Source organism: Taudactylus pleione, unplaced genomic scaffold (assembly GCF_031769625.1).
Source record: "Taudactylus pleione unplaced genomic scaffold, aTauple2 ptg000211l, whole genome shotgun sequence".
Classification (NCBI taxonomy): Eukaryota; Metazoa; Chordata; class Amphibia; order Anura; family Myobatrachidae; genus Taudactylus; species Taudactylus pleione.
The window spans coordinates 5,855,690-5,876,911 of record NW_028284613.1 but is presented as its reverse complement, the minus strand read 5'-3'; the positions used below and the strand labels follow the sequence as shown (position 1 = coordinate 5,876,911).

The window sequence follows — 21,222 nt, the reverse complement described above, 5'->3', positions numbered from 1 at the left end:
AAACACATTAATAAGAAATGATGATAACTGATGAGAAAATACCTAAATATATACTGGTGAATGAAAAATCAAAATATTTTAAATAACTGAAAATGGAGATCCCGTCGGTCCAGCTGAGGTATGATGGTGGGGAACATACGTGGCAGCTAGCAAGGATATAAGCCCTCATTCAGAGGCGCTCGCAAAATGCGAGTGCTCGTTCTGAATGTGGGCGGCCGCTTCTCTTTTGTAGTGCGGCCTCCTGGTCGCTAGCTTAGCTGTGGGTTACCACCCACAGCTTTAGCGACCGACCAGGTTGATGGTCGCGATGGTCAAGACCATCTGGGCTTGCGTTGAGACCTTGAGGTTGGGTCTCGGCAACCGCAAGCCCCAGGGAGCTTCCTGCTCTGATCGAGCAGGAAGCTCCCCACTGACATCACTGCTGATGTCAGTGCAGCCGCCCACAAAACGACATGCGTTCCTTAAGGAATGCCTCCGTTTGTGAAACCACCCCCCCCCCCCCCCCTGCCATGCCTACAAAACGGTGCGAGCGGTCGATCACCATGAACAGCCGCCCCTTATGTAGTGAGCTCCGGAGCGAGAGAATTTCTCTCTAGCTCCGGGGCTTGCGCACGCGCAGTGCGGCTGCTGCACGTGCGCAGGGCCTAAACATCGACCCGCTTGCGAGCGGGTCTGAATGAGGTCCATAGTGCTATCTATACTATCTCTTGTGGAAGTTTTCTATTGTCCTGACAGAAATATAACTTTTGGGTAAATTGTCACCTCCAGAGTCCAAAGTCTCCTCATATGGTTCATCGATCTCTTTAGGTGAGATCTAATGTTTTTAGAAGGATGTTGCATAAAGTGAAAATTAAGATAAAGTGAAAATTAAGGTCCCCTCCTCTCTTAAAACGCCCTGTATGCGATGTACTCGCAGGTACGAGTCATTGCGACAATGGGCACACTTGACGGCAGCCTAGATTCGCCTAAAAGTGCTCGCAGCCCCATAGGGCTCCGAGCAAAATTAAGTGAATTTTGGCTGGGAGTGGGCCGAGATGAGTGCAAGGTACGGCAACTCGCACCCTTCGCATTGGCATAGGATTGACCCCAAAGATTGAAGGAAAGGGGGGGTTCCACTACAGTGCTTGTATTCTGGAAAATATATATTCAAATAACTGCAATGTATGAATATTCCTGTTTGTCATACTTTAATAGCGAGTCACAAAAGTCCTCATGTCATTCCCTGTGGCTATGCTATGTACACCATATTTTCTTACCTGGTCATCTCCGTTCCATAATTGCATATAATCTTCTGTTCAACCATACAGTTTTCTTTCACCTTTACTTTTTTTTTCTCTTACTCTTTTTGTTTCCCGATATTTGATACTTTTAGGGGTATTCAATATGGGAGCGAAAACTCAGTTTTTGCGTTAATATCGCACCTATGACGTCATTATCGCAGGTTTTAGTTTTACACCGTATTCAATTACAAAGACTTTTCGCAGGTTCGAAAAGTCTTTGATAAAAAACGGGGATAACTTTTCACCATTGAATAGGTGTCTAAAAAAAAGTGCAGAACTGGGGTTTAGGGGTGCAGGCTTAAAAAAAAAAAAAAGCCTGCACCCCTGGGAATGACATTTAAAAAAGAACTGTGTCAAAAAAGTTTTTAAAAAAAAATAGGGACACCCCAAAAAATTAATTTTAAAAATTGGGGTGGAAAAAAAAAATGGGAAAAAATTGTTTAACAATAGGGAAATAGGTTCAGGGCTATTCTGCAAGTATGCGGCAGGTGTTTTCTAGAATACATTTATTGCGGCAGGTGCACAATTGCAGAATTTTTAAAAACTTACTTTAGGGACATCAAAATATGCTAGTACCCATTTTCATGTACCCCAAATTTGATGGGACCACTTAAAAAAACGAAAAAAATAACCTAAGTGCTCTTCTGCAACACTTCTTCAATGTCGGGAAAAAAACACCTGCTGCTGCTATATAAATCCCCGACTTTCATTTACCAGCTAAAACGGGGGTACCCATAGTGATCCCCCATGTTTTTACAACTTTAGGGGGGTCCTATAATTTTTTTTTAAGGAAAATTTCGTAACTTTACGCAAATCCCACTTCGCATGCTCCCGTTTTCGTTAGTTTCATATTGAATACTGGGATAAGCGGGCTCGCGTCCGATACTTTATCCCAGGTGAAAGCTCCGATATGAAACGTAAACTTCGACAGTGAAGTTTACGTTTCATATTGAATACCCCTCTATATCTCCATCTCCTACCAAATCTGGGCTAAATTTCCTCTGCGGCACTTTTGAAAGCTATCGCGTCTTTGGTGGTTTCAGCTGCTGGATTTAAAGGGGCAAAAATATTACATACAAAACATGGCTGGCAGTTTCAGCTTTAAAGGGCAATAATATTAAATAGAAACCAAAGATGCAACGCTGTGCTGCTTAGTAAATTTAGCCCTGTGTCTTCACCAATCTCTCTTCTTTTATTATATTTCCTCCGCTATCCTTCAACCTTCTTTCATATAGTAGTGTATTCACCAGTACACATTGTTTCTTCCACATTTTCTTTTTATTGCCAGTATCCACTCTCGGCCTTACTCAGAGATGTACATTGGTGCCATAGCAGCTGTGATTCCATAGGCAGCTACTGTGAGAAAATATGCAGATGTCGCAGACACAAAGTAATGTATTGAGACATCTAATGATTATCTGTCCAACCAGCCAACTAGTTGATTGGTTGGAATGAAAATCTGGTAAGGGATGAAAGCAAATGACAATCAGCAATTTGCTCCCAAACGCCGGAAAATGGACAAAAAATGTTGTTTGAACAAATAGTTTAGATCAAACATTTAACAAACATGTCTGAACGACCATTTTCATCTGTTTTCTTGCATTTAGGAGCAAATTGCTGATCATCATTTACTCCCATATGTTACCAGATTTTCATTCCAACCAATCAACAAGTTGGCTGATTGGATGTAAGTTGGTCTAGTGTGTGGCCAGCTTTAGACACATGAGGAGTCTACCGATAATCTCTGAACTGCGTAAATATCGGCTTTGCATCTATCTCTGAATCAGGCTCTTTATTTGAAGTTGCTCCATTTTCCCACTACTCCTTTTACATTTAATCTCACCTCAGCCCTCTAAAACTCAAATATACAGTCTCCATTCAGGTATGCAGTGGCATACTGTACATACATATGAGATTAAGATAAATGAGCCAAAACTTTCACTGCAACTTTATTTCCTCATGGGAACTCCCGAAAAGGAAGCTAAGGTGTATTTTGACCACCTGATGTCTTCTGTGACATAAAAAAATCTATGTGATCTTTAAAAAGTCCCCTTGCTTCTGTGTCATTGGTTTTCATTTCACCATGCTTTTTATTCATTTGAGTTTTCTGGTGCTTTCTATATTGGGAACCAAATGTGTTTTGTTATAGAAAAGAAGCTTCCATTTCTTACAACACGTGATATTTATATCATAATGATAATCTGTAAAGTATTATGCGATCGCTGAATCTTTGTAGTACCTGTAATCGTTGGGTCACTATCTTTTTTTACGTTCATATTTAACACTATTACAACTTTTTAAATGAGCGAGTTAGTTCATGCTGTATATAGTATAATGGCGGTCTCATTAGATATACCATGTATAAAAGAACTTGTGCTGCAGTCAGTAGTTTGCTATTACTCTGGCCACATAATTCATTAGTAACTTTTAACCTCCATACAGATTGACTTTACTAGTATGTTGTACAGTAGGATATAAAAATGTACTACACGGCACGGATTAGGTTTGGAATCTTCACTGATGTGCAAGTTGAATCTGACATTGTAAGAACTTTGTATCAATACTGCCAGTCAAAACGAACATACAAGTAGTAAACCCATAAGTGCTGGGTAGGGTGGAGGGGAATAGAAAAGCAATATTTTGGGGTGATCTTGCAAAAATACACCTGCTCCAATAGAGGCTGTACTATGTACAGTTCATTTAGCAACACCATAGAGTGCTTTCTTTTGCCCTTATTAATTGCTCAAACAAATGCATCAGTCCTCCATAAACAAAGAATTTCCACATTTTTGGGCTTAATAAATAGTCCCCTAAAGCTTGTGTCTAAAGAGCATGGTTTGGGAATTCTGTTATTCCCGTCCATAATCTACATTTTACGTGATGTAGCTACCAAATTTGTTGTATTCAATGTTTGATAAATGGTTTTCATAATCTCTGTGGAGAACTGACATGACTATATTGTTATACTATAGTGCTTGTGTCTGGTGTAGGCTGATGTCACAGAACATCCAATTTCTAGGTGACGTGTCCTGGTCTAATGTCTTCATGTTTCTTCAAACACTCTGCTCTACTTTTATTATTGTAATTGATGTTTTGAAGAGTCCTGTAATTGTGTAGAGGGAGATCCTTCGGTTAGCTTTAATGGATGCCGGATGTTCTTGCCAAGTGGTTAATGACCAAATCGGCAGCCGAAGCTTTGTTCCATTATTGTCTTATGTAAGAGATTTCATGGCACAAAATGTCAAGGATTTCAATAACTATATTGATGCTGATAAAAAGTAATGCTCTTAAAAAACAGACGTCATTTGCCTTTGTTTTGGTAAAGTAATTAATGATAATGAGTTTGAGAAAAGCTTGAACGTGTTTTTAGTCCTCCAGAACTTTAAGTAAACGTACATCTTGTCTGCTTATGACTTTCTGATTTTCTTAGTGGAACCAATATATTATTACATTTGTTTTTTTTCACCCTGATGTATTTCTCTCAAATTCCGCATGAATTTTATGGTCGGTATTAAATTGTTTTCACAGTCCGAATCTCCCGTCTAAAGTGACGGGACTTTGCGGGCCGCTATTTAATTGTTCCTGCTTTTCGTGCTGATCGCGCCTGAAGTGGTCGGGTTTAGCTGCGTAAATTGGCTTCCCCCGACCAAAGTGCTGAGCGCGATCGCAAAAAGTGCCATTTGGGTGCCCAAACAGTTCTCTTTTCGCATATTTCAGTTCGCACCCCTCCTTGGGGCTGCGAGCTGAAATGGAGCGCTGGCAGCTGATCGCGCCCGATAGGAGCAACAATTAAATAGCTCCGTCGGGCGCAAAGGGGGCTGAAAACAATTGAATTCTGCCCTATGTGCTTGTAATACAATCATTCAAAAGAGCAACAAAGTCTAGTTATGAGACTTTCCCTATGAAGGATTCAGTTGTTCTTTTGGTTTGACACATTGCATTTTGCTGGTACTATGGGCCTGATTTAGACCCGCTCGCGAGCGCTGAGCGCTCAAAAGCTGGTCGATGTTGCCCAAGTGCGCATGCGCACGAGGGAGCCGGCTCCGTCGTGCGCATGCGCGAGACCCGAATAACGACGGCCAAGCCGTCGTTATGGGTCTCGCAGCAAAGGGGGCGTGCTGTCGATGGTGATTGACAGCACGCCCCCTTTGGTGGGCGTGCCCGGGGCGTGGCTGCCCAGACGGAGGCGTTCCCATGGGAACGCCTACCGTCTGGGGCCGGCCCCACTGACATCACTAGTGATGTCAGTGGGAGTGCTTTTGGCTCTGATAGAGACAAAAGCACTCCAGGGCTTGCGGCAGCGAGACCCTACCGCAGGGTCTCGTCGCAAGCCCGATGGTCGCGATGGTCTTGACCATCGCAACCATCATTTTGGTCGCTCGCTATAGCTGTGGGTGGTCACCCACAGCTATGCGAGCGGCCAGGAGGCCGCTCCAAAAAGGAGCAGGGACGGCCCTGATTCAGAGCGAGCACTCTGTCATAGCGTCCGGCTCTGAATCAGGGCCTATGTGCAGCACACTGAACAGGAGCACACGGGCTATAGCAGCATGCTTCACAGAAGCGCCTTAATCGTTATGAGGTGCAAACATATCTAAGGCAATCTGTAGCTTTCCAGTTGTTGTGGAACTACAAGTCCTAGCTTTCCCTGCCAGTCACTCAGCTTGAGAACAGTACGCTGCCCTTTTCTGACTTGGCTTGTGTTGTTCACTTTATTTAGAAACTTTGTTCTTATCCATGTCCGCACACACCAATCATTTCTGTCTTCTACTCTAGTCGGGCTTGTCTAATCAGCTTTAATTCATATCGTTAATTGCTTCACTGCTAATTTAGCAACATCTCATTATATTAGTAAAGCGATTGCTTATTACACTTACTGCATATGTTTGTGTACGGAACCTTGTGATAAATCTAATTTTTACATCATATAAACCAAGATTTTTTAACACTGCTCCTCAAAAGGTCATGTCTTCATCATTTTCTTAAAGTAGAATTCATGCAAAATATTTTTTTCCCTATAAATCCCATTCTGACTTACCGTAAGTGCAATTCTCCCCCGTGTCTACTGCACTGGGTTTCTTCACATACTACCAGATATTTAAGTAGTCTACCTGAATTGAATGACAAATGGTCATTTTCATCAACAACCTCACAGTCCACTAAACCCAGAAGAATATTATTTTACCTGGAGTTCTCCTTTAGTCATCCACTGAGAAAAATCAAGACTTGAAATGTTTGAGGGTAAATAAAGGCTGGAGTTGGAAAACCGCATTCTAAACAATTGTCCTTTTAGAATGTTTTAAATTCACTGTTATTTCATTAGTTGCTTCTAATGACCATGTGTTAGTGTGTTCTAAGCTGCTACTACTATCAGTACAGTTATATGTTTTGCCATTACTCCTGAGCTTCTCATCCACCTAACTTAAGGCATGGAATTCTGGTTATCAAAGACTGGTGCTTTGGGTCATAAATCAGGATAAGACGACTCCGTCATCTTAAGTAAACAATGTGATGTTCTTTATCAATTCATATGTACATGATATTTTAATTAGGATTACTTTGTTATTGCAGAATTCAATTTGTAGCAATCGTGATTTCCAGTCTTGTAGGCTTTCTTCAGCAAGGAATTTCTAAAATGAAACTACAGTATTTATATGTGTACAGTATTTGTGTATATATGTGTATCATATAACTTGTTTGTAAGTGTTACTATATGTTTATTTTGGAAAGAAAGCATTATATCTGGCTGCTCTTCATAGAAATAAGCAGTTTGCAAACATTTCTGGGCACTTTTGTCTAAGTGCTCTGTTGGAACAGATGGAAGTGAGAGTCACCGCAGGTAATGAAACTAGTTTTTGCTGGAATTTACTCTTGTAAACCCAGGTTTCCTTTTGTTTTGGTTACTGATTACATCACTAATTAAATCCCTGTTAAGATTGTAAAGTACACTGTTAATTATTTCACCTGCATTTCTTTCAGTGAACTGTCCGTCACATGAAGGGAAACTAGACAATGTCGTCATATAATATGAAACATGCAACATTCAGTTATTGTGTCAAGAAATCTGTAGTTTGTTGTGAAATTTTTTATCAGCCATACTTAGGGATTGTTTATAAAATATATTTTATAGATACTGAACTTTGTTCCCTCAAGGAGAACAGGAGACATATGCAGGCTTGTGGGTGCCCAGACAGTGCTCTAGGATTTGAAAGGTCAAATGCTAATTTTAGTTCTATTTACTGTAAGTATGAGGTTAATACATTTTCAATACAATTGACATCAAACCTGTTTTCCTTTTGTGCAGGAGTATATTATTTCTCTCTGCCTCAGAACATACCCTACAAGAAACTCACTTGGCAGAGCTGAGGAAGGTCTTGCACAACCTTTGAAATGATATTAAATGCACATAACTGATCGTGTTGAAGGTGAAAGAGGGAACCTTGGAGATTTCTGGTCGTCCGCTAAACGTGATGACGGCCTGGTCCATGGTCAGAAAACTGGAAATGGAAAAGAAGAAGCCGTCCAAAGAAGAGAGGGCGGCTACAAATGAGATGGAATACTCACAAGACATGGGAGACTGCAGTGGTGAATCTGATGAATGGACCAGCTCGGAGAGTGAAGCAGAACAGCAGGGAGGGAGGACTGGAATAGGAAGCTACGTCAACACTCTCTTCCAAGGTATAGACCTCTCAAGCAAGCCACACAGACAGCTCTGTAGATCCCCTTGTTTGGACCGTCCTAGCTTCTCCCAGAGCAGCATTCAAGTTCCCATTGACAACCAAATGAAGCTGGAAGAAGCTAAAACCAATCTGGACAAGGAATACCAGGCCAAGATGGACTTTGCCCTAAAGTTGGGCTACAGTGGGGAACAAATCCAAGCTGTCCTCATCAAGCTGGGAGCCGATGCTCTTATTAATGATATCCTTGCTGAGCTGGTGAGATTAGGGAATAAGGGAGAGTCAGAAGCACAAGGCAGCGGAAGCGGCATCAGTAACATCCTTGTACCCAGAGGCACCTGCACCAAAGAGACTGCAAGTCCGGAGCTGTCTCTAGAAGATGAAGTTGTTGATAACACAGACAACCTCCGACCGATTGTCATCGATGGAAGTAATGTGGCAATGAGGTTAGTATACAAATTTCTACACACATTTAAAATATTCAAACCAACACATGCTGTCACCATACAGGACAGCCATTGTGGCATCTCAAATACTTCTACACACAAAGCTAGTGGTAGCTGTAAACCTATGAATAATTATACCTCAATGACTGGCGGCTGCTACTTTATAACATAATTACCGTGTAGCACCAGTGCACTGCACATTACAGGCTTTTCTTTTGTGCTAAGCAGAAAGAAATCATAAGTTCATAACCCTGTATTTGCCATATAATGATAAAAGGGTTCAGTCAAACAGCAACTTGACTGGTTCCTTATGAATTGTTAACCTATGGATATTAATTTAGCCTACAAATTAGTAGACAGACAAAACTTTGTAAAATAGCAAGTTCTATTCTGCAGTATTAATGCTGTTTTTTCCCTTTCACCAAACCAAAGCCCTGCTCGCAGTATGGAAAATGTATGAAATACAAGTGTTTTTGTGCGTTTTTCATGTGTTGGCACAGGTGTGACACATATGCTGGAAAATGCTTAGCTATGTAGAGGCCACTGGTTTCCCCTAAGTAATAGGTTCCCAAACTCCGCCATTGCAAACCAGGTTTGTAGGATATCCTATCCTGCTTGAGCAAAGATGACTTAATTAGCACTTCAGTCAATTTGATGTAACCATCTAGAAGCAAGCATGGAGATCCTTAAAACCTGGACTGTAATGGTGGAGTTTGGGAACCTCTGCCCTAAGCTAAAACTTTTTTTTTGGATAACAGTAACAGTGAAACTTGCAGGTTATCTATAGGGAATAATGTATTTTGTACTGTGCTTTTATATCATTCATGGGGGGGGAGGGGGAATGCAATTCAACGCGAATGGAATAGCGCCGAGAGGGAGCTCCAAGAGTTATTCAATTCAGCGACGCTGTTCTGTTGGAGAATGCCGATTCTCGCGACTTAACAAGGGTGTTAAGGCGCGAGAACCGGCATTCTCTTACTGAAGTGCCGGCCACGCGGCTGTTAGCACTGTGCTAAGCCTAGCACTTTTGTCGGATTTCTCCTCGCATCCCCAGGGGGGGTACGAGAAGAAATACTATAGCCCGCCCAAACAGCGCAGTGTATTGAATAGCTTCGGGAGCTCCCTCCCGTGGCTATTCAACATCGCACTGAATTGAACTCCCCCATACGGAGCTTCGTTATATCCTCAGTCATAATGTGAACAGTACAGAGTGTATTTTGCCTCATAGTACTACAGTTTTATCTTTTTAAATATGTCAAATAAGAAATAAAGAACTTTTTATATTGTTCATTTAGTGAAGGATAATAAAATTGCATGTAATTAGTAATGAGGTGAAGGAAGGTTTAGGTTATATGATCAATGTTTCTAGTTGTGTTATCGCCAAAAACAAGATACATTTCTTGCACTTGTCTCTTTTGCAGTGTGTTATAATGAAGAGAGCCTTGCACACTTGTCACATGACTCATTTTGAATGTGTTAAAAGTTGTGTAATAGCAGAGCTCTATGCGATGTTATGTTCTAAAGTCTTTTATTTTTAGAATATAGGGCAATATGGGTAGCGGAGTAATCATTCTGTAGATTTTCTGGACAGGTCAGGTACAATTCAACAAAATATGAACTTAACGCCTATGTAGTGAAGTGGGGTAATCTGTACAGTAATTTTATTATCTGTGTTTTTTTACATCAGAATTCTACATATATTTTTCACAGTGATGTATCAGCATTTTGGATTATAATGGGTTATCAAACCTACTAAATGAAAAGGTGTATTGTATCTAGATGAAGTGTGAAGTTTATTGTTTTTGCCCTTTTTTTTAAACCTTTTTCTTGTGTTTCAGTCATGGCAATAAAGAGGTTTTCTCCTGTCGAGGGATACAGCTGGCTGTGGAATGGTTTCTGGAAAAAGGCCATAAAGACATTACTGTGTTTGTGCCAGCGTGGAGGAAAGAGCAATCTCGTCCTGATGCCCCAATCGCAGGTAATTACTTTTTTTTGTGACCCTTACATGTGGGTTCACTAAAGAACTTGTAACATATCCGAAAAGAAAGAGAAATATCCGCACAGACTACTATTTATTATGATTAGTATATCCAATAACCATCATCTCCCATAAGCATATGTATAATTAATTGATATTTTTTTAGGGGAGGTGATACCAGGAATATAAAGTACTGTCAGCAAAAGAAGAGAAAATAATTCCTATAGTGGTGCACACACAGATGGTTTTTTTTTTTTTTTTTACATAGATACAATATCTTATTCTATCAATCCCATTTTTTATTGTGACTCCTATTAATGATAGGACCAAGGACTCGGGGCATATAGTTGCTCATTAGCCCTAGGGCAGTATGATATGAGGAATGCCGCTATTGTAACATATAGGTAAGTGAAACATAACTTTATCCCTAAATTAAATTTAATAAAACATATCTTTTAATGTTATCCCTAAAATCTGTACAGCAAAATATTTGTTTTTATTTTTATATATCATTATAAAAACATCATTGAATTATTATAAGAAATATTCAATAAACAATTAATGTTACCTCCTCTGGTACACTTGTTGTCTGTGTATTATTGTATTATTTTATTTTATTGTTACGACTTATAAGTCTCTAGACACCCGATAGAATTGACTATTTAAGACCTAATTGCATGAATGAATTACAATCAAAATGATCCTACTTATATCACCAAAAGATGCATAATTCAGTAGGGAATTTGTGTGATAAACATAATTTGTTGTAAAATTGATATAATAATGTCTGTTGACAATTCCTTGCTCATAATCCACAATCAATTACTACACATCATCCTCATGTTATTACTAATCACTAGGATCCATATAATTAAGAATAATAGCAAATCCCACAATTAGGATCAGTGTATATTAGTTTAATAAATATTATTAGTTTATTCAAGAATATCAGCGCATCCCATAATTGTATTCAGTGTATATTACTGAATGGATAGTATTGGTTGGAGAATAATCTCATTAGAAGTATCTGCAAAGCCATAAATGATGTTATAGGCTTAATCCATATCCAAATATTATATATTGATTTACTGAGCCAATTGGCACAATTCAGGTATTTTAACAAATCTCACCATTATATTCAGTAAGGTTGGTACACAAATGTTGTCACTAGTATGAAAATAGGATGTGTTGCAAATAAAATGCAACACATCCTATTTGGTATAACCTTGTGGTTGTTTTCTATGGTTGGTATACTATGTTGCTAAATTGCATTTATGCATCCCTTTTGGATTGAACTAATGCCACTTGTGATACACAAATTTATAATGAGATGACACTGATTTTCAAAAATTGGCTACACTTAGCCTATGAGTTTTCATCACTTCATTATGATAGAGATAATTTATAAATGATGGGTATATGTGGAACTGGTATATTGTGAACAGATCAGCGTTAAATCTCCTTAATTCACTGGATAGCTGTCTGTAAAGTATAACATAACATATCGAGTTCCCAGCTGGCTAGCGCTGAGATCAATATTATCATTACATATCTCATTTTCTCATTACACAGGCGATCAGTTGCAACTAGCTTTGGCAATATTTCCGGTCATAGTCTCACGGGCACCCATTTGTACAGTATGAGTGGTTAACATTAAAACAAACGCATGCTAAGCGGCGTGTGCCACGTGCATCTCCCTTCCCTAACACGCGTTTCGCTTTGTTAGCTTAATCATAGGATCAAATATGGGATTGACAGAATAAGATATTGTATCTATTTAAAAAAAAAAAATCCATCTGTGTGTGCACCACTATAGGAATTATTTTCTCTTCTTTTGCTGACAGAACTTTAACATATTTCAACATTTTGCATTGAAGTAATTCAGTAATCTGTATATTATTACTACAATGCTGTTTCTTTATACTGCCATCTTAAATTTAGGGACAAAAGCTATAATAGAGCAAGAATGGACTTATAGAGAGGGTGACCTGTAGTTACAGAAAATAAATCCTCTGTTAAATAAGGGTGATATTATAAAGGAGACCGAATAAAGATAGAGGAGCATTGCAATATTAATGTAATACAAACTCCTCAATTTCCACAGATCAGGAGGTTCTACGGAAGCTGGAGAAGGAGAAGATTTTGGTGTTTACCCCATCCCGCAGGGTGCAGGGTCGCAGAGTGGTTTGCTATGATGACCGATTCATAGTTAAGCTGGCATTTGATTCTGATGGCATTATTGTGTCCAATGACAACTATCGAGACCTTCAGAACGAGAAGCCAGAGTGGAAGAAGTTTATAGAAGAGAGACTTCTTATGTATTCATTTGTCAATGATAAGTAAGTGTCTTCATGATTGTGATTAATATTTATTTTTTATCTAATTAATGCAAAGTAAAGTGTTTCACATCCTGGTATCTTGGAAATGGATAATTAATCATGAAGAAAGCTGAATAATTTATCATATTCAACCAACTCCACATTGAATGAACTGTACCCGTGACAACCATATCCAATTTCTTTCCAGGTTTATGCCTCCTGATGATCCTCTTGGGAGGCATGGGCCCAGTTTGGAAAATTTCCTGCGTAAAAAGCCTGTTGTTCCTGAGCATAAAAAGCAGCCATGTCCCTATGGTAAGCAAACTTTACATTAGTTGATATGTCAATTTGTATTTTGTTTTTTTGTTTGTTTAAATATCTATTTGTTAAGGTGATTAAGGAGCTTTCTTGCATCTCATTATATTCAATGTCAACTATTGACTTTTTTTATTAGTTGTTCTTAAAAGTATATCATCAGTTCACATGGTAAAATAAGCGTACGTGTAGAGGGTATGCGGTCAGGAAGCCGGCGGTCGCAATGCCGACCGCCGACTTCCCTACTGTGAAATCCCAGCACGGGACTAATGAAAGGCGTCGACATCCCGACGCCTATCATTATCCACCTGCTGAAATCCCGACGCCTGGAATACTGAACGAAGGTAAGCCAGGCGTCGGTAGTGGACAGCCGTGGGGGGGGGGGGTTAGGTTTAGAGGCACCCGGGGGGACTTTGGGTCAGGCACACCCTCGGGAGGGTTAGGTTTAGGGTGTGGGGAGGGGGAGTTAGGTCTAGGCAACCCTGGGGGGGGAGGTTAGGGTTAGGTACTAGGGGGGAGGTTAGGCACCCCTAAGGGAGGATTAGGGATAGTTAAAATACTTACCCTGTAGGGATCTTCAGTCTTCTGTCTTCCGGTGTCGGTATTACATCCGCCGGGCTTTTGTCCAACGGTTTGTCATACCGATTCCATGGAGAGTTTTTGTCCAAAGTTATAGTGAGCCTCAATATTACAGGTTGAGTCTCCGATATCCAAAATTCCAAAATACAGAATTTGTAGAGCGCGACTGACCTAGTGACAGTTGCTTTCTGATGGTTCAGTGTACACAAATTTAGTTTAAAGCACAAAAGTATTAAAAAAATAGATAAAATAAACTTCAGGCTATGTGTATAAGGTGTATATGAAACGTAAATTAATTTAATGTATTTACACAAACTTTATTTGCACAAGACTACTAAAAATATTGTATAAATGTAATTTTGGGCTATGCGTATAAGGTGTTTATGAAACATAAACAAATATTCCAAAGTATGGAAAAATCCAATATCCAAAATACTTTGGTCCCAAGCATTTTGAATATGGAAGATTCAACCTGTATCATGTTTTTAGGACAGGATGACCATTTTGGCTCTCAATGAATTTTGAAATATGGTCAACTAGTTATCAGCTGACAAACTTATTACTTATACTTATCGTATTAATACCATCACATGGTCAGAACGTGCCCCCCATATATTTATCTATTTTCATCCCCGCGACAACGCTTAGGTGCTGAACATTTGAATTGAATGAGCTTTTAATTTAACTTATCAAATATAGGCATATATGCATATTACTAGTAGTCAGCGTACCTTCTGGGAAGCACATAAGTGCGTAGATAATGGGACACACATACAATTGTGATCTTTATCTAAAAAGAAAACCACTCCAAAAAGAAGCCCTCTTAAGTAAAATTAAATCTCTAAAATTGTCTCAAACACTCAAGTGTTCCAGCCCTATCTGTTTGGAAGACTTGCCATAGATCCTGGTCTTCTTTAGGATAACACACCCTACGTTACTCCCACCTTGGAAGATATTGAGGACTGTATCTTCACACTCACTTCCCAATTGACTTACCTTAAGTTTAATCCAGAATTTCCTCCTGGAACAAATCTTTCTGCTATGAAATGCTGGAGATCCCCAGGGGTCTTGAGACTTGGACAATTGGTACTTGCAGTTTATGGCTTACAGGATGATCTTAATTTTTCTCACAGTGAATATTGGTCTTATGGTCAACTTGAGTCCTCAGTAAATAATAATGCTTTGATTAGAAGCCTGACTCGTTTGGAATAAAAGGGTACACAAATAGGCATGTTCCGGGCGCTACCAAATTGTCAGCATAAGAAAATACCTCATCCAAGTCATCTAATCTTGCAATAACATATAGTAAATAAACATAGAGGTAATGATCTTCTGCGCCAATTCTGTCCAATTGTAGTGCTATTGTTCCATGTTTCTGCGTCTTCTTCCACAAGAGATTTCCTCAATAATGTGAAGCAGGGAAACAAAGACAATAAGTGTATAAATATAATGATCAGATGTAGTTGAATACAACCAATAGGCTGTATAAATAACACCAGTGTCTTTAAATGAAAACACCTTATATCCACTCCCAGTGTTCTCATGCAATAAAGGAAAGAGGTTCTGCTCACTTTTATCCTTACATGAGTAGATGAGGTGATCCTCATATAAAGGGATCTTTAACTCTAATGGATAAGTCACCATACCCCTTCACATGTGATAGATTAGAACAAAAAATGCTCACATAGTATCTTACATAGGTGAATGTGGTGATCCTCATATAAAGGTATCTTTAACTGTTATAGGTTAGTAACAAAACCTTTTACATGCATTGGACCATATCCGTAGTTGCAAGTGGATGCTCACACTAAATCTTACATCAATGGGAATATGCACTCTCATCAAGGTTTCTTTAAAACCTTTTGATTGTCCAAGGTCACAGGAGAATCATGTAATTAAGCACACAAAAACTTCTCATGGTGCAATTTTTCCACAAAAGCAGTTTTATTCCATGAGCAACATGAACATTGGTGTCGAAACATGTTGGAGGAGTGACAAGGGGACTTTTACTTTATCATAAACCATTTGATCCAGGACCTCTGCAGTGTTGGAAGTACCCAGGTTCTGTAGCTGTTTATGGTTTTTGTGGATCTGCAATACATCATCTGGTACAAAGTAAACCCTTTTATTTATATTTGTTGTTCATGTAATAAAATTGCTTTTGTGGAAAAACTGCACCATGAGAAGTTTCTATGTGCTTAATTACATGATTCACCTGTGACCTTGGACAATCAAAAGGTTCTAAAGAAACCTTGATGAGAGTGTGCATATTCCCATTGATGTAAGATTTAGGGTCTCGTTCAGACTCGCTCGCAAGTGGGTTGATGTTGGGCTCTGCGCAGCGGCCGCACTGCGCGTGCACAAGCCCCAGAGCGAGAGAGAAATTCTCTCGCTCCGGGGCTCACTACAAAAGAGGCGGCTGTCGATTGTGATCGACAGCTCGTCCCGTTTTGTAGGCCTGGTGGGGGGTGGCTTCACAAACGGAGGCGTTCCCAAACGAACGCCTGCCGTTTGTGGGCGGCCCCAGTGACATCAACAGAGATGTCAGTGGGAGAGCTTCTGGCTCTATTAGAGCCGGAAGCTCTCTGGGGCTTGCGGTAGACAAGACCCTACTACAAAGGTCTCGTCGCAAGCCCCGATGGTCGCGATGATCTTAACCATCGCGACCATCAACCTGGCCGCTTGCTAAAGCTGTGGGTGGTCACCCACAGCCTAGCGAGCGGCCAGGAGGTCGGCCCGAAAAATAGATGCGGCCGCCCTCATTCAGAGCGAGGTCCTTAGTGTGAGCATCCTTATGGGGCACATCCACTAGACGATCTACTCCCTGTCCAACCTCTTAACGATTTTCCCTTGAAGTTTCCCTTGAAATTTGATCTTCCACTCTGAACTATATGCAAAAGATTTGCAAACTATTTGCAAACGATCTAACGATAAACTATGTTGTTTCAATCTGTGATTGAGAGCTTTCAGCTATAGTGTGCAGATAGTGGTTCATCGTTTGATCGTTCAGTGTGAACGATGTGTAAACGATTTGTAAGCAATCAAGTGAAATTGACCTGCATGTTCAGTCGATGGAGAAGACGATCAAACGACCAGCGGGAGCGCGCATCGTTAGAAACAATTACTGCACGATTTGCAAACTATTTTTAAACGATTTTTAAACGATTGAACGATAACGATATCGTTATCGTTCAATCGCCTGCTAAAATCGTCTAGTGGATGCCCCCCATTAGTGTGAGCATCTTTGCAACTTCGGATATGGTCCAATGCATGTAAAAGGTTTTGTTACTAACCTATAACAGTTAAAGATACCTTTATATGAGGATCACCACATTCACCTATGTAAGATACTATGTGAGCATTTTTTGTTCTAATCTATCACATGTGAAGGGGTATGGTGACTTATCCATTAGAGTTAAAGATCCCTTTATATGAGGATCACCTCATCTACTCATGTAAGGATAAAAGTGAGCAGAACCTCTTTCCTTTATTGCATGAGAACACTGGGAGTGGATATACGGTGTTTTCATTTAAAGACACTGGTGTTATTTATACAGCCTATTGGTTGTATTCAACTACATCTGATCATTATATTTATACACTTATTGTCTTTGTTTCCCTGCTTCACATTATTGAGGAAATCTCTTGTGGAAGAAGACTCAGAAACATGGAACAATAGCACTACAATTGGACAGAATTAGGGCAAAAGATCATTACCTCTATGTTTATTGACTCGTTTGGAATGTTTATGTATACAGAAAAAAAAAACAGACACTCAGGGCTTGATCAAATTAGGTGCGATCTTGCACCTGTGAGTGCGGATGTGTGCCACTTTTACAGTACCTTAGGACTCGCACATTTCTGTTCACAGCCCCATAGGACCGCGAGCAAAAATGTGCAATTCCAGGGTGAGCTCGTGCCGTGAGGGGGGCAAATTGCAGTGCAGTTGCCGGCGTTCGTCTCTGTCTATACAATTATGGTCAATGGCACTTTCTGTAAATGACTGATAAACAGTAGTTGAATATTTTTAAATACTTACATGTTTTCTCTGAGTGTTTCTGTTATTGAGACCTAATACAAAGACGTTACTAGGTGCTATAGATGCCATTAGTATCTTGAGCAAAATATTTCCAAGTTTCTATGGTGCTTGTTGGAGATTTACCAGGGTACAGGCCCTACCCTCCATATTTGGAGGAGCTGTCCCATATTTACTTCTTTTTGGTCTAAGATTGTTGGCCAAGAAAACAGTAGGGGAAGTGAGTTTTGGATCCTGAATGTGATCAAGTTGCCTATTTCCAAGTATTAGGAGTCAACTTGCAGCATATAAATAATACCGCAAAAGCTGTAATATATTGGCTAAAGAGTAGCTTTCTAGATTAGATATGTATATGGCCATGGAAGAGATCATGTCAGCAGTGGATTGCTTTTCAACATTCACTGTGACCTGGTTCTACTGCTGAGAATTCAAAGACTCTGATACCTATAAATACCTCCATGGACATGCTTTTTTGGGTGTAATCTACCCTTTCAAATGTAGATCTGACCCTCCCCTCTTCTCTCTTCCCAGACCTGATTTATTTGTTTCTCTATCCTAATTTATTTGTTATATATTAGGAAAAACTTGCATTGACATTGTACATTACCATTGTTACTTTTTGTCATACCCATGTTTTGCTGTACCATACATGTGAATCTTGAATAAGGTATTACAGGTTGAGTCTCCCATATCCAAAATGCTTGGGACCAAGGGTATTTTAGATATCGGAATATTCCGTATTTAGGAATATTTGTATACCATAATGAGATATCTTGGGAATGGAACCCAAATCTAAACGTAGAATGCATTTATGTATTATATACACCTTATACACACAGCCTGAAGGTAATTTTATACAATTTTTTCAATAATTTTGTGGTTCAACACAGTTTGTGTACATACATGAAATTAATTTGTTTCATATACACATTATACACAAAGCCTATAGGTCATTTTATACTTTATTTTTAATAATTGTGTGCTTTAAACAAAGTTTGTGTACATTGAACCATCAAAAAGCAAAGGTTTCACTATCTCAGTCATGCTGAAAATATTCCGTATTTCGGAATATTTGCATATGGCAGACTCAACCTGTATATTAAATAAAATGAAAGTCACAACTGCTGGCTCTTGTTGTGTGGCCAGTGTTTTCTCTCTCCGTCTCCTGCATTCGCGCTCTGTCTCTTTCTATCTCTCTGGCTCTCTCTATTTCTGTCTCTCTCCACTTAAATTAATAATTGATTGCTTAAAAGAAATATAGATCAATATAGGGAAATCATAATCAAAAAGATCATACATTAGATACAACTGAAAATTGAATAATGTGAAACTTGTTAATCAGTTCGATAAACTGTAAGCCAACTTTATAAAATTTGTAATTTTTATTTTTTTCCCAGGGAAAAAATGCACCTATGGGCACAAATGTAAATACTACCACCCTGAACGAGCAAACCAACCTCTGCGGTCAGTGGCAGATGAACTCAGAATAGGCGCTAAGCTTTCAGCAGTCAAAACAATGAGTGAAGGTGCGCTTGTAAAATGTGGAACTGTAATTTCTAATTCCAAGGGAGATGGATCTATTGAGACAAAACGAATTGCCCCCAAAAGACAATCTGATCCAAGCATTCGTTCTGCAGCTGTGGAACCAGAGCAGAGGCTTTCAGCAGCCCGCAAGTCCGAGGCCAACTCTGTACCATCTCTTGTGTCTGCCTTGAGCGTCCCAACCCTGCCTCCTCCCAAGAGTCATGCCGTCAGTGCTTTGAATACGCGCTCAGCAAGCAGCCCAGTGCCTGGATCATCACAGTTTTCACACCAGAAGTCCTCACTGGAGCACATGACTAGTGTCCACTATCCACCGATTCTGGTTACTAACAGCCATGGCAATTCTGTGAGTTACACTGAGGATTATCCAAAATATGAGTCTCTAGGAGATCATGGTTACTACTCAATGCTTAGTGACTTCTCTAACCTGAGCATCAGCAATATGCACAGTTCAGAATACTACAGTTCAGAGCAGGACCGAGCAGCTTTTTCTAGGAATTCCAGCCCATGTCCGGAAAGCTGCATGAGCCACACCAACAGTGACTCATACACTTCATATAGCGACCTATATTTGGGTATCTCCAACCCAGGCAGTGAGGACACCATGAAGCCTCAAAGAGCTCCTCCACACAATAGACTGCAACCATTTGCACATGGCTATCATGAAGCTCTTACTCGAGTGCAGAGCTATGGTCAAGAAGAACCCATGCACATTCCACGTAAACAGTCGTCTTCACATCTAGCTCTGCACATACAGCATCCTCTTGTTGGGGCAAGGTCCAGTTGTCCTGGAGATTACCCAGTGCCAGAGAATATGCACCCAGGGGCTAATGCTCAACCTGGTAGAGCCCTAGTGATGACCCGAATGGATAGCATATCTGACTCGCGTCTCTATGAGAGTAACCCCATGCGACAAAGGAGACCTCCATTATGCCGTGAGCAGCATGCTAGCTGGGATCCTTTACCTTGCCCCACTGACACATACGGCTACCACTCATACCCATTGAGTAATAGTCTGATGCAACCCTGTTATGAACCAGTCATGGTAAGAAGCATGCCTGAGAAGATGGAACAACTGTGGCGATCTCCTCACTGGTCACCTATTGCTTGCAAACCCAGAGAGCAGCATATTATTCCAGAGCATCAGTATCAAACTTACAAAAACTTATGCAACATCTTCCCACCGGGGGTGGTGCTTTCAGTCATGGAGAAGAATCCACACATGACAGATGCCCAGCAGCTTGCAGCAATTATTGTTTCAAGGTTAAGATCGGGTCATCAACACTGTTAATTCCTACCCATAATGTCTGGACAATAGTATCTATTGATCAAGTTGCCTGAATAAAACCTGGCAGTGTTTTACACATTATTGCTTACTCATATGACCTAAGAATTGGTTTTCTGCCTCCATATAAACTTTATGGAACCAACAAACTTTTTTAATTTATTTTTTTAAGCTACACTTTGTGATCTTTACAGCATTCTCAGAGGAGTGCATATTTTATTGTATAGATATATTTATCCCTGCTAAACCTGCACGGCAGGTTAAACCTCAGTTCCTTGGGGGGCAATGTCACTCATTCCTATTCTTAATAAAGAAGATGGAAGGGTATGTTAACCTCTCTGATGCTGGAGAAACCAGCAAATCATCAAAGCACATAAGTTGCTTACATTATGTTAAGTCTCTTTAGCTGTTCATAGAAGCACCTATTCATATTGTTAGCAATTATATTGCATGCCTACTTGTGTTTTTGCAGTACAGCTGTGTATATAGATAGGTGTCTCTATCTATCTATCTGTATATAGATAGTGTTATCCTAAACTAGTGCTTAACCAAAAAGAAAATTACTGATGTCGATGCTTAAAATATTCTTTTGACTGCACAATGACACTGTATTTTGGGCCACTGATATATTTGTATAGTGCAGAGATTAATATGCAGATTTTCTTCATATATGGGTAAGTGATATGAATGTGATTTTTATGTCTATCATGACATCTTACAGGTCCGCCATACCTCGGTAGCTCTCAGTAATAGCCATATGCCTCGAATT

General features: G+C 39.9%; 1 protein-coding gene across 2 annotated transcripts in view; it reads left to right on the top strand.

Moving 5' to 3' along the window:
- ZC3H12B (zinc finger CCCH-type containing 12B) overlaps positions 1-20,938 on the top strand; it is a 57,920-nt gene extending 36,982 nt beyond the window's left edge. For both annotated transcript variants that reach the window (XM_088478208.1, XM_088478207.1), the window contains exons 2-6: positions 7,582-8,400; positions 10,239-10,378; positions 12,483-12,717; positions 12,905-13,011; positions 19,024-20,938. In XM_088478208.1, the coding sequence (XP_088334334.1) occupies positions 7,748-8,400; positions 10,239-10,378; positions 12,483-12,717; positions 12,905-13,011; positions 19,024-20,459 (2,571 nt within the window). In that variant the 5' untranslated portion in view covers positions 7,582-7,747 and the 3' untranslated portion in view covers positions 20,460-20,938. The remainder of the gene's footprint in view (positions 1-7,581; positions 8,401-10,238; positions 10,379-12,482; positions 12,718-12,904; positions 13,012-19,023) is intronic.
- The last annotated feature ends 284 nt before the right edge of the window (positions 20,939-21,222 follow it).